The sequence below is a fragment of the Hypanus sabinus genome, chromosome 8 (genome assembly GCF_030144855.1).
Source record: "Hypanus sabinus isolate sHypSab1 chromosome 8, sHypSab1.hap1, whole genome shotgun sequence".
NCBI lineage: Eukaryota > Metazoa > Chordata > Chondrichthyes > Myliobatiformes > Dasyatidae > Hypanus > Hypanus sabinus.
This window is the reverse complement of record NC_082713.1, coordinates 142370669-142384534: the sequence shown is the minus strand read 5'-3', so window position 1 is coordinate 142384534 and position 13866 is coordinate 142370669. Positions and strand designations below refer to the sequence as shown.

The window sequence follows — 13866 nt, the reverse complement described above, 5'->3', positions numbered from 1 at the left end:
GGTAGTTATTTGTGTAACGTTGGAGAGAAAGAGAGAGAGGTGATGTCATCAATCTTCCCATTGTCTTCCGAAGTCCTGTTGTGGTCACCGACTATGACCATGATACGTACAACCGTTCTTCAGTGGTGGAATTATCACCCAGGCAAGGATGGACACACGAATAATTCCCCACCGGTCGCACCTTTTCACACTGTGAGCCCCTGATCGATTCCCCCGAATCGAGCCTCCAAAACCCCCACCATCTTGTGGGTGCAACAAAACTCATTCAGTGTCCGAACTGTGTGTCTCGTGGTGTGTCTGTCTGTGTACCAGCGGACCTGGTTTTTATCTCCACACGTTGGACACCAGCTGTCCATCAACCTGCTCCATCCTCCTCTCTCTGCAAGAACTTTACAAGCAGGCAAGTGTCCTTGTGGAAAGATCAACAAACTGCTGAGAAACAATAACATCAATCTTCTGAGCATTCTTTATCTCTCTCTCTCTCTCTCTCTCTCTCTCTCTCTCTCTCTCTCTCTCTCTCTCACTCTCTCTCTCACTCTCTCTCTCTCTCTCTCTCACTCACTCTCTCTCTCTCTCTCTCTCTCTCTCTCTCTCTCTCTCTCTCTCTCTCTCTCTCTCTCTCTCTCTCTCTCTCTCTCTCTCTCTCTCTCTCGCAGCACAGTTCAAAGGGTCAATTTGGGACCCCATTCCAAACTAGGGTTACCCGTGACACTAGAAGCTCAAGATTATCCTGGCGGGATATAAATTGGTTACCCAATCGATGTTTGGTTTCTCCGTTGTAGAGATATGGTGTCATATTCCAGCCTACAACAGACCACTCACTTGTAGAAAATCAATGAAAGGATATAATTGTCAAAGTATGTGTAGATGATATTCTGACTACAATTAATTAGTCAGAATAAAATAGAATGGCTTGGAATTTTGTGGATTTAGCAAGCTAATTGTGTTCTTTGTTTCCCTACCAATCAGTAGCACTGCTTCCCACCGTAGATCTTCCAGTGCCAACTTTGAACAAAATCAGATTCAGATTGAGCAGGACCAGGGCTTAAAATCTCAATGGTTCAATGGTTCCATTTACTATCAGAGTGTATACAATATACAACTGAAATTCTTGTTCTTCGCAGACATCCACAAAAAGAAAAAGAGAACCCTAGAGACAGTAAAACTCTAGAGCCCCAAAGCCCCCTCTCCCCCCTCCCATGCACAAGCAGCAGCAAAATGTCAATCCTCCCCCATTTATTTCAGCAGGAAATCAGCACCCACAACCCACCAAGCAAGAAATAGCAAAGCCCCCAAAGAGAGACCATGATCTGCAGTCCAGCAAAAACTAATTGTTCACCCTACACCCTACGTGCCACAGCCTGTCTCTCTCCCTAACAAGAAACAGAGAGATGTTACCCTTTCCACAGGGAGAAGGGAGACAAACTAAACCAAACAGCTCACTGATTATGATGTTACGGTATGCCATTTTGCTTTTATTCTGAGATCTCCGACTCAAGAATTGGCAGCAAACTCTCTCCACCATGGAGAGAAAGGGGGGAGAGAGGGAAGAGGGAGAGAAAGAGGAGGGGAGAAGAGGAGAGGAAGAGAGTGAATGACCAGAAGCCTCCGACAGCCACATCTGCTGTTGCGATGTTCTGTTCCATCTCCTGTGACGCCTCAGACAGCAACACCACCATCAAATCGGTTCGTCCACAGGGCTGCAGAGACACATCCCAAAGGTGCGTGTCCTCTACGTCGCATCGTGGGGATATGGAAGAACGGCCTATCGGTGAGCTCCAGGAGTGGGAACCATCGCTGTAAAGAACCGCACTTGGAGTGCAGCTGTACAGCACAGACTCCAACCGAACCCCGTCCACCTTGAAAAGGAAAAATGAGACATTAAGGGGTAATTAAACTGTTTTGCAGACAAATTCAAAGAAGCCGCTTTCTAGCGAAATCCTAGCTCCTCCCCTGTTCTACAAAAGCTGCAGAACTGTTTACTGTGCTGGTTAAGCCACGTATACAAGGTGAACCAATCATCAAGCAGCTTGATGTTTAAGAAATTCTCTGTCAAATCATAAACATTTTTTAAAAATTAATTATTCAAATGCATTTTTAAGTATCTTTAAATATAAAAGCATGTTCAACATCAAGAAATACCTGCATAGGTCAGGAGAACATGGGGCAATGTTTTTGTCTATGTTTGCTCATTAAGGAAAAGATATTACATCAGGGAAGGTGATTGAAATGTAGATTTCAGTTTAGAGATCAGATGCAGTTGTAAGATAAAGCTCCCTTATCTTAAACCTAGTTAACATATTTTATTCTGACCTCAGTGACGCTTCCACTAATGAACTACCCCGACGTTTTTCATGTCAATTATTATCTTAGTTTCTTGCCTTCATGCTGTTCTCTGCATAATTTCTGAGCAGTCGAAGTAAATAATAATTTACTGTAAATGGGGCAGCAGCTATTTCTGAGATTTTTTTCTTGGGGTCAATCCTTAAAAAAATTCTTGAGATTAATTTTCTTTCTCAAACCTCTCCAGGAACCAGATGACCATGTTTGAATGAAAGCCTTAGATGCTGTAATGACAAGTTTGCAGCTTTGACACCTCCACAAGAAAAATTGGAAAGAAAAGTAATGCTCAGATAAGGTTAGAGACAGGCATTTAGAGTCATAGAGAGATAAAGCACAGAAACAAGCCCTTTGGCTAATCAAGTACATGCCAGTCATCAGCCACCAATTTACCATAATTCTACATTAATCCCATGTTTTTATTCCCTTAGTATTCTCATCAGCTCCCCTGCCCTCATCCCCCAGTTACTACTAAATGGAATAGGAATTCAAATTAGTTTATTATTATCTCACACTGAAATATGGTGAAAAGCTTGTCTTGCAAAACTATTCATAGAGATCAAATCATTAAACAGTGTACTGAGCTTAGAGCAAGATAAAGTAATGCAGAATTAGTTGTAACAGCTACAGAAAAAATGCAGTAAAGGTTAATAATAATGTACAAGATCACAAGATAGATTATGAGGTTGTGTAACATAGACATAGAAACATAGAAAAGCTACAGCACAATCCAGGCCCTTTGGCTCACAAAGCTGTGCCAAAAATGTCCTTACCCTAGAACTATCTAGGGTTACCCATAGCCCTCTATTTTTCTAAGCTGCATGTACCTATCCAGGAATCTCTTAAAAGACCCTATTGTTTCTGCCTCCACCACCGCCACCGGCAGCCCATTCCACGCACTCACCACTCTCTACATAAAAAGAACTTACCCTTGACATCTCCTTTGTACCTACTTCCCAGCACCTTAAATCTATGCTCTCTCTAATTTTTCAGTAATATTTATGTAATATATTGTTTGATTAAGCGCTCTTTGTTGTTTATATAAATAATTGTGGGTTATATATAAAATTACGAGAATGGCATCCATCATCTGCCATCACATCATGTACGTGCACCTCACTAAAAGTAAAAACAAAACTAGGACACGCATCTCCCAGCTCTGTTTTTTTTCAATAATTTTAACTTTTGGAGTTACAAAACACCACAGCGGCGACAAAGAAGTTTTAAACAAACCTGAGATGACTTCCTACCTGTTGCAGTGCAACAAGACATTTAAGTTTTTAAAAATTGCAGCACGTTTTCTTTGAAAAGGAACAGAGACGGTCAAGTAAAAAAAGGGCAGAAAATGGACGGAATTCATGGGTTCAGAAACAATGAGTGTCAGGTGATAATAATAATAATACATTTTAAAAATCAAGAAGAAATGACAGTTGACAATGAAAAGATAGATGTGTTTGATTGCACAAGAGATAACTGGATATTGTAAGCTGAGTGAATTGAGAAGTATTTTGAAGCAAATGAAATAGCCAATGCAGAGCAAATGGCATTTTTGCTGTGAGTACTAGGTGGAAAAGCATACAGTTTGTTTAAATGTTTAAATGTTTAACTAAAGCAACAGAAATAAGCTTCACTGATATCGGGAAAGCAATGCAGGAACATTTAGAACAGAAACAGTGGTTGACTGCAGAACATTTTAGGTCTCACAAGAGGATTCAAAAGAAAGGGGAGTTCATTTCAGCATATGTCTGAGCATTGTTAGTTCAGTGATAGTCTTACTCATCCCATCACTGGTAAAAATGGAGGAGTTGGAGTTTCCGCTGCACATTCCAACCGTTCTCGCTGACCAGGTAGACCTAAGACAGTGTGGAGTCTTCTCAGGTTTCTCTTTGGATCATTTCTGCCGTAATAGGGAGACTCTCGAGAGAAGTGTTCTTTTTCGTAAACCCATCAGTATTTCCATGATTCGTTGTCCTCTTGAATTCAATCTTGTAATTGTGCCCTCCAAGAAAGAAAGCCCATTCCTACATTTTTGAGGCTGTTGTTAGTGGAACACCTTTCTGTGAATTGAAAATGGACACTAGTGGTTGATCAGTGATGAGTGTAAACTCTCTCAACTCTCTCCCATGCAAGTACTGGTTTAAATGCAGACTCAAAGACTCTCTGTCAATCTATGCACAACTTTTCTCTGCAGTGGTAAGTGAATGTGATGCAAAGGACATTCATTTCCATTATTCATAATATGACATGACTGCACCTATATCATAAGGCTAAACATCACGGGCAAGCTTCAGTGGACAATGTGGGCATAGTAAGCATAGAGTCTTATATCACCATTTCCTTTGTCGTTTAGAAAGCCACCTCACACTGCTTTGTCCATTGCCATTTCTTCATGATCTGTAGTACAGTAATGAGTTCAAGGGGTGGAGCATAGTAGCCAGGCTTGGTAGGAACTGGTTATAGTCATTGACAAATCCTAAAAAGGACTGCAACTGTGACACGCCCTTTGGCCTTGGCATCCACCTCTGCTTGGTTTTTCTCAGCAGACTTGTGCCATCCTTATCAGTCAATGGTGTGACCACAGTAAGAGCTTTGTTTAAAGAATTCACCCTTGTCCCATTATCCTCTAAGCCCATAATCTTCTAATCTGCCTTGAGATTTTGGAGATGTTTCTTGTCATCCTCACTAGTAGTACTGATGTCATTCCGGCAATATTGAGTGCCTGGGCAGCCTTGCAGCTCCTGGCCTATCACTTTCTGCCAGAGTGCAAATGCAGATGCTACTCTGAAAATAAGCCTATTATAACAATAAAGCTCTTTGTGGGTGTTTATGGTGAGAAACACTTTGGACTCTTCTTCCACCCCAATCTGTAGGTATGCCTTAGCTAAGTCCTTTTTGCTGAAGTTTCCCTCCAGAAAGATTTGCAAAGATATCCTCTATCCTGGGCAGAAGGTGCCGATCTAATTTCAGTTCTGAGTTGATGGTGACCTTAAGATCACAACAGATCCTTCTTGGCTACTGCATCCACTGGCATTAGCATTGGCTCCATTCAACCCTGAAAAGAATTCCTTCAGTCTCCATGCAATCTAGCTCACTGGCTGTTTTATCACAGATGGTATAAGGAATCAGACGAGCTTTTTAAAACTTGGGTGTGGCATTTTCGTTTAACATAATTTTACCCTTAATATGTTAGAGGTTTCCAATGCCATCTTTGAACACTGTTATGGCACCATCCAGTACCTTTCTTAATTCACTTTCAATTTACTCTTTTGCAGGAGATGTGGCATGCAAATAATGTAAGCTATATTGCTTGTCTACTGTTAGGTTTCACTTTATAAATCTCAAGGATATCCAGTCCCATGTCACGCTCATCATTATCTGACTTTTTATCAACATCATGCAGATTAATGCTCTTTTTGAAACCGCAACTTGACATTTTATCTTTTTTGCTCCATGCAATCCATTTATTTTTTTCTGACTGACATGCTTTTTGTACATGTCCTACTTTGTTGCTCTTTCTGCAAGGTGGTAGAGGCAAATAAATTAGAAGCTTTTAAGAGGCGTTTGGCTAGGTACATGCATGTAAGGAAGATGGAGGAATATGGACATGGAGTTCCTGTGCTGTACTTTTCAAAAGAAGAAATTTGCCTTTAAATCTGCATTGGTCTTGGGTATGTGAGCCCCTGCCACAACAATAATACTATATTCAGCCAGGCAGGTTTCTGTTTAGAGATTGCAATTTTGCTTACATTCATTTCATTCCTAACTGCAACTCAATTATGTTTCTGTCTGCTGTTTCCATTGAGACAGTGATTTCAACTGCCCTTTTAAATGTGAGTTGTGGTTCAGTTAGAAGCCATCTTTGAATGCTTTCTTGTAAGATTCGTCAAGCTAAACAATCTCTCAGTACATCATTAAGTCCATTACAGAACTGACAATATTCAGACAATCTCTTCAATTCAACCACATAAGCTGTAATCAATAATGGATTTGGTTCCAAATCTTCTTGTATTGCTTTCATCAAATCTCATTTCAGCTGGTTTGGTTGGAGCAGTTAAACTTCTAAGCAAACTGTATGTTCTTCTACCAATTACACTCCATAAAACTGGCACTTGTTTCTCATTGTCTGTTTCATTTGTTTCAAAATACTGTTCAATTTGTTCAGTATACAATACCTTGTTATCTCTTGTGCAATCGGATGCGGCTATCTTTCCAATGTAGTCAGCCTTTTCCATTTATTTATTTATTATTATTATCACCTAGTACTCACTGTTTATGCTCTGTGAATTTTGTTTGTTTTCAGCTACTTTTTAAACTTCACAGTCTCTCTCCTATTTCTGAAGGAAAAAACATATTGTAAATCTTTTTTTAAAAATACTGGAATGTTGCACTCTCCCCTTGCAAAGAAAACATTCAACAGGTACTGTAGCTGGTCATCTTGGATTGGTTTCAAAACTTACTCATTGCCACTGTTACGTTTTGTAACTCTAAAACTAATCAAAAGTAAAACAGGGAGCTGAGAAATGTGTCTACTTTAAATGAGGTGCTCAAATATAATGTGGCAGTGTAATGACCTATGCCATTCACATTCTTTGTACCTATAACCCATAATGAATTGTGTAAACAACAAAGAATGCTTAAGTGAACAATGTAATTACAATATTACTGAAATATTAAATATATAATACATCTCTGTAAAATTTTGCCTTGATTGAGTTTAATATGTTTGCCATCAATTTGTTTGTTAACCCCAACTACTCCCTCAATGTATGGAATAGGTTCTTTATTCTGATGGCCCAGGCACATTCAATGATATAGTTTTATTTTAAACTCTGCACTTGACAAGTATAATTAAAATTATCTGTAAGCTTCCAATAGCTGAAAACTTACTTGATTTCTCACCTTTCTCTGATTTCTCTCTGCTGCTTTATTATTTTGTCCAGCACCGTAATGTTATCCACAGCCATTCTGTCAATATTCTTCACTTGTGTCTTGCTCAGATATTCCCTCCTTCCAAACCCAAATGATGACTGTGATCCTCTTGTAGAAGATTAACATAAGGATCAGAATCAGGTTTAATATCACCAGCATATGTCGCAAAATTTGTTATAAATAAGTAATACAAAACAAAAGAAGAGGTGGTGCTCATGGGTTCAAAGTCCATTCAGAAATTTGATGGCAGGGGGATAAAGCTATTCCTGAATCATTGAGTGTGTGCCTTTAGGCTGCTGTATCTTCTTCCTGATGGTAGCAATGAGAAGCGGGCACATCCTGAGTGAAGAGGGCCCTTAATGATTGATGCCACTTTTTTGAGGCATCACTCCTTAAAGATGTCCTAACGCTAGGGAAACTATTGCCCATGATGGTGCTAACTGAATTTACAACTTTCTGCAGCTTATATCGATACTGTGCAGTTGGCTACCCCCATACCACGCAGTGATGCTGCCAGTTTGAAGGCTCTAAATGTTAAAATTTGTGAGCATCTTTGGTGACATACCAAATCTCCTCAAACTCCTAATGAAATATATGAAACATGGAGAAATATATTCATAAATCTTGCAAAACATGGTTCTGAAAACTAATAGGAAAAATATTAAAAACATCCATAAATTGTTTGCCTAAATATTGCTATACATTCTCTGTTTCAGAATGTTTGTGGTACAACAAATTGAAAATAGTAACCTACTTCTTCTAGTGACTGAAGCATACTGTGACTGCAGCATCTTCCCACCAGTCCTACTGGAACCGAAAGAAGTAAAATATATCCTTCATATAGCCTGTGTTGTTATATCCTGCTGTAACTCTAGGCACAGAGACTAAAGAGATGGTGAGGCTATGCAGGTCTGAGAATGATAATGATAGTTATAGAGGAGGGGAGAAGGGAGATAGAAGTGGCAGCTGAGGATTGGTGGGTGCTGGGTTGTGCATTGTAAGTCTATTGTCCTATTGTCAAAAGTGGAAAATCAAGTATTAATTTTGACTCTGTTCTCCAACTATGAGGATAAATATGTTTCAGAACTGTAATCTTCATACACCTTCTTTGAAATAAAATGCTAATAATTCACTTCCCATTGAATCCAATTAACACACTTTGTAATCGGTTTAAACAATTGCAGTCGTTTATTAGGTTTTTGCCTGCGCTCGACTGAAGACCATGCTTATCTATTATGAATGTAAAGGTGGAACCTCACTGGGTTTTCTGATCCTTCAGCTACTCAGTGAAACTTAATGAGCTGTCAGCAATGACTGGACCTCAAATTGTTAAGAAACCTAAAGCCATGCTCCATAAACAACTCTGGCAGCTGGGAGCAGAACTTTGCTGCATGTCAAATTTGTCAGAGAATTTAACAATTTTTAAACAACGCTGCCACTGCAAAACACTTGAAATCTATTAAAATTAACAGAAATATTTTTAAAGTAAAATTACTCCAAAATTGAAAAAAATAAAAGCACTTACAAGTAATTAAACAATCAAATTTTTTTTAACACCTGTCTTCCCTATTCCACAATTTGAAGGACCCCATGATATTGAACTACATCTCCACAACCACGCAATATTGGACGTTATAGGCTAGAGAAAGGATTCCCAACATAATTCTGGGCTATCCCAGCAAGACTGGGCTCTATCACCAGCTGTCATGGTACCATATGTCACTCAGAAACTCCTGGATTGATAACATTTCTACAGGAAGTCTGGAATGGCTTCATTTCAAATGGCTGAGCCTGGAACTGTTGGCCATCTCCAACACTGTTCAGCCCTATATGATTGGGCCTAGAGACATCCCCATTAGTAACCTCCTTATTGATAGGAAAACAGGACAAGGAAGCATTGGCTCAGGACAACAGGACCAGTTACCATCAAAAGGTCTTCATTCTGAAGAGCTATTCAGCAAATATTCCATCTGTAAATTTATATGTACAGTAATTGTAGTAAACCTAAACTAGTTTTTTGAAATTAGCAGTATCTGAATTAAAATAGTTTGTGTCTGAAGAACACAATAAATTCTGAATCTCAATTCAGCTGCAAGATTATCTATGCTATGTCCAAGGAAGCTGTGCAGTTTCAAATGATGAACTCCAACAATATCTCAGAACACACATGCAAATGCCGAGATCTCAGCTCATGCAATATGCACCATTTTTTTAAAAATTGAGCAAATGAATCATGGTTGCTACTCCTGATCGCTGCCTCAATTTCCTGTTTATTGCTCCCTATGAGAGGTTATCATGCTAATGGAGAGAAGACTATATATCTTCCCTGGCCGACAAAAGCAGGCAGGACTAATGTAGGCATTTGTCTAACTTGCAGGTTTCTCCTACATGTAGGACCGCATAGCCAACACACGGCTTTAAATAGAACTCCTTGACAACTTTTCTAGCAGCATCTCAGAGGCTCTTTTTGCCCCTACCCCATAATACAACCCCCACCCCCAAGAAAGAACATGCCTCCTGCAGTTGCTGTTTTTAATGGTTCATCTAGATCTTTCTGATCCTTGGAAAACATGAAAGGCACTTGATGGAACGTTGTGATACCACACCCTTCACAGCTGGCTGCAAAGATCAATGGGCTTAGTTTTGTCAGCTGGAAGTGCTGAGGTAATCAATGTGTGTCAATGAAGAGAGAAATCCAGCAAAATTATACTGTGAACCTTGCAAATTCTTGATCATTGTGTGACTTTCTCAACAAGTTTAGGGCGATGAACATTAGTTCTTACACTTCTAAATTAATACAATTTCCAGCCCAGTATTGGACAGCAAGTTCTAATTTTCTGGATTTCTGAATATTTTGGTGCAGACTTGTTTGTAAACTCAATAACAACTTCTACAAGCTACTCCACCCTCAACACAGTCATTCTATTTGGCCTAGAGAAGACAAAGATGACGCAAAAAATATTTTTAAAAAGAGTTCAATAATGTTTTGATACTATTTGCTTTTCATAATCAAACTATGGCCCTCAAACTATCAAATTTAGGAAAACATGCCAGCTTTATGAAATAATACATCTCTCCTTCAGATTGTAGATAACAGGTGTTCTAGATACCTTGGAACAACCAGCATGGAGCATAAAGAGGAGGAGATGAGATTCACACTTGCCTTTTTCAGCCCTGGGAACAGATGCAGGAAAATCCTGCTGACACTATCCATGATATCGCAGTACTTGAATATCATTAGTAAATTCAATATAGTGTGTCAGCTCCAGATCCAAATTCCTTATCAAAATAATGTTTCCTGTGGTTTCTCTGGAGTGAACTGCATATATTAATAAATTAAGAGTCTCAAAAAAGATTCACCTAAAATTCGAAATACTCCTCTCTAACATAATTGCATCTCACTAGAGGTGAACAAATCTCTTTAGGCAGCGATCCTCAAGGAAGATCCATGGGAGAATGAATGGCACAACCATGGTATGTAAATGTTTGCATAAACTTAGTATTGGATTATTCTTCAGAAATAAGCCTTACCAAGGGCAATAGCAAGCAACTCAAGATGCAGACGTTTTAACAACACCCAGCCAGAGTCGTGGGGTAACAGTCTTCACACATTCAGAACAATATGGAGCCAAGTGCAGAGATATTGCAATGTGTAGGGTGGTGTACCCATGAAGTGGCAGAAGAAACTAGACATGGACAAAATTTAACCTCTTCCTCTTCCCTAATCCAATGTAAGTCTTGAAGCTGATGCCAAGCAATAGTAGAAGGTATCTCAGCAACCCTCAGTTCACCTACATGGTGCTTATGGCCGACTAACCAGAATCTCACTGCTCTTAATTGTTTTAACTCAACAATCTCTTTAGTTCCACTATACTTCCTTAACTCCAATGTAAATAATGCATCTGTGAAATGCCAGCGTATGCGATCGCAAAAGATAAGGCGTCGACCTGATACATGCCATGCTTTCCATCCTGAGGTAAGGTGCAACTCAGGACTAACTGTTCCACAACAAAAAGTGGAACCATATACATAGTGTGTGTGGCAAGGTAAAATAGATTGTTACAAGCTGTTGGTTGAACCAGTATTGCTGGCTCTATTGTTGTAGCTTACTGCTGTAATTCAAAATGGTCCAGGACAAACAATTCTATGCAGTTTTATATGAAAGCATAATATCTGATAATACCTAGCAAGTATAATGAGATGCCCTGAACTGGAATAATTGTGCAAAGGTAGGACATCATTTTCTATCTTAAACTCCCTGGTGCATTATCTTTGTATTCATTTTTAAACTGCATCAAACAAGTTGAAAATTTATGTCTGATGGTTAGATGGTGCCACTTCCACAGTGTCACCAGACAAATACATGTTTATGCCCATTGGCCAACAAAGTATTATGTATTGCAGGAAGACTCAGAATCATCTGACTTATTCCATGGTCTTTGCCGATGAAGTAGTTGCCAGGAGCTACATGTGTGATAATTTCCTTCCTGTCAGTTTTCATTCTCGTTTGTGAATTTAAGACTACCTTGAGTCCCCACAACTGAATATGCTGCTTTTGCTCATTGTTTTGGCTGAAGCACTGAGGGAAAATAAAACTATTTAGATGAGGTACTGGTGGGCTGCTATTACTTAAAGTTTCATCTCAGTATGAGCTACCATTTTCAGCAGAGTAAAAACTTAAATAAGTGTGTTAATGACTAGTCATATTGTCTCAACAGGAAAATGCAGAGGAGTGTGGAGGGGTTTCGGGGATCTCTCCATCTGGAGTCCTGCTAGCATTTAATCTGGGCATGGCTGCTGCTGTTTTATGATGAGGAACCAGAAGTGATGGCCACCGTGCACAACACTGACACTGATTTAGAAAGTTTTGTGAAGGTTTTGGTCAAATCCAATCAAATCTGATCAATTGAACCTCATTACGTTGAACTGATAACAAGCTTCTGCCATTGGATGAAAGCCATTACTATCATTGCAAATGTTTCATCTTTGGTCTCAAAAATACTTCTTTATCTTCAGCATTTAGAATGGTACAACTGCAGAAATAAGATAAATGACTCTGCAAGAAGATAGAGGAACTATCACAATTTGGGTTTCTAAAAGTATGAAAACTAATGTGCAAAAAATACATCTCTACGTAATTCTACTTGTTATTGGCTAATAGAAGCATTGTCTTTCTCTGGAGCTTGAGATGCGTAATACTGTAGTAAAGTTACCGGCAATTATTCTTTCCAGTAGAGTGGAAAATTCAGTTTACTTCCCCTTTCAAAAATTTATATGAATATCTTCATTCCTTCCACATAATAAACTCTTTAGGTTATATCAGTTTATGATTTATTTTTATGTAACAGCAATTCTAGCACTTGAGAAATGTTGAGTGATGTTCAGAGTATGACAGAGTTGGGATGCACACTTAAGCACAGGATAATGTTTTCAAATCTCCAATTTTGTAAATATGTAAACATGTGCAAAACTTACTGTGGTACCTCCATTTAATAAGCACACACATCTGATCTGGGGCACTTTTTCTATCTAAAAGTTTACCATGGCAGGGAGTTCTTTGCTGCTAGAACCTTCTAGGTGACTTTATGGTACACCTCTTACATCAGGCAGCTGGAACACTCATTTCTATCGAGCAGTATCAAATGCTCTGTCTACAAGAGGAACCCTGTTTATGAAAAGGAAAAATCAATTAGATGCTTACAGGAATTATGAGATCTTGGGATTAATCAATGACTTAATATAATAGAGAAGGCTTTAAAGGTTAAATGAAGATTTTTTATAATTTCCAATTTTACTATGTTAGAAACATAGAAAACCTACAGCCTTCCATTGCTGTTACAACCCAAAGCCTTATAACCCTTCAGCCCACAATGCTGTGCTGAACATGTCCTTACCTTACTTAGGGTTGCCCATAGCTCTCTATTTTACTAAGCTCCATGTATCTATCCAGGAGTCTCTAAAAAACCCTTTCATATACCCCTCCACCACCATTGCCAGCAGCCCATTCCACGCACTCACCACTCTCTGCAGAAAAAAACTTACCCCTGACATCTCCTCTGTACCTGTTTCCAGGCACCATAAAACTGTGCCCTCTTATGTTAACCATTTCAACCCTAGGAAAAAGCCTCTGACTATCCACTTAATCAATGCCTCTCACCAACTTATACACCTCTAACAGGTCACTTCTCATCCTCCGATGCTCCAAGGAGAAAAGGCTGAGTTCACTCAACCTATTCTCATAAGGCATGCTCTCCAATCCAGGCAACATCCTTGTAAATCTCCTCTGCACCCTTTCCATGGCTTCCACAAACTTCCTGTAGTGAGGCGACCAGAACTGAGCACAGTACTCCAGGTGGGGTCTGACCAGGGTTCTATATAGTTGTAACATTGCCCCTCGGCTTTTGAACTCAGTCCCACAGTTGATGAAGGCCAATGCACCGTACGCCTTCTTAACTACAGAGTCAACCTGCGCAGCTGCTTTGAGTATCCTATGGACTCGGACCCAAGATCCCTCTGATCCTCCACACTGCCAAGAGTCTTACCATTAATACTGCTATCATATTTGACCCACCAAAATGAACCACCTCACTCCATCTG

At 39.4% G+C, this 13866-nt stretch overlaps 1 protein-coding gene across 1 annotated transcript in view; it reads left to right on the top strand.

The window, feature by feature from the left end:
• Nucleotides 1-12080, top strand: part of LOC132397679 (voltage-dependent calcium channel subunit alpha-2/delta-4-like) — a 341368-nt gene extending 329288 nt beyond the window's left edge. The window contains exons 35-37 of the mRNA XM_059976447.1: nt 7986-8098; nt 11163-11245; nt 11988-12080. Of these exons, the coding sequence (XP_059832430.1) occupies nt 7986-8098; nt 11163-11245; nt 11988-12080 (289 nt within the window). The remainder of the gene's footprint in view (nt 1-7985; nt 8099-11162; nt 11246-11987) is intronic.
• The last annotated feature ends 1786 nt before the right edge of the window (nt 12081-13866 follow it).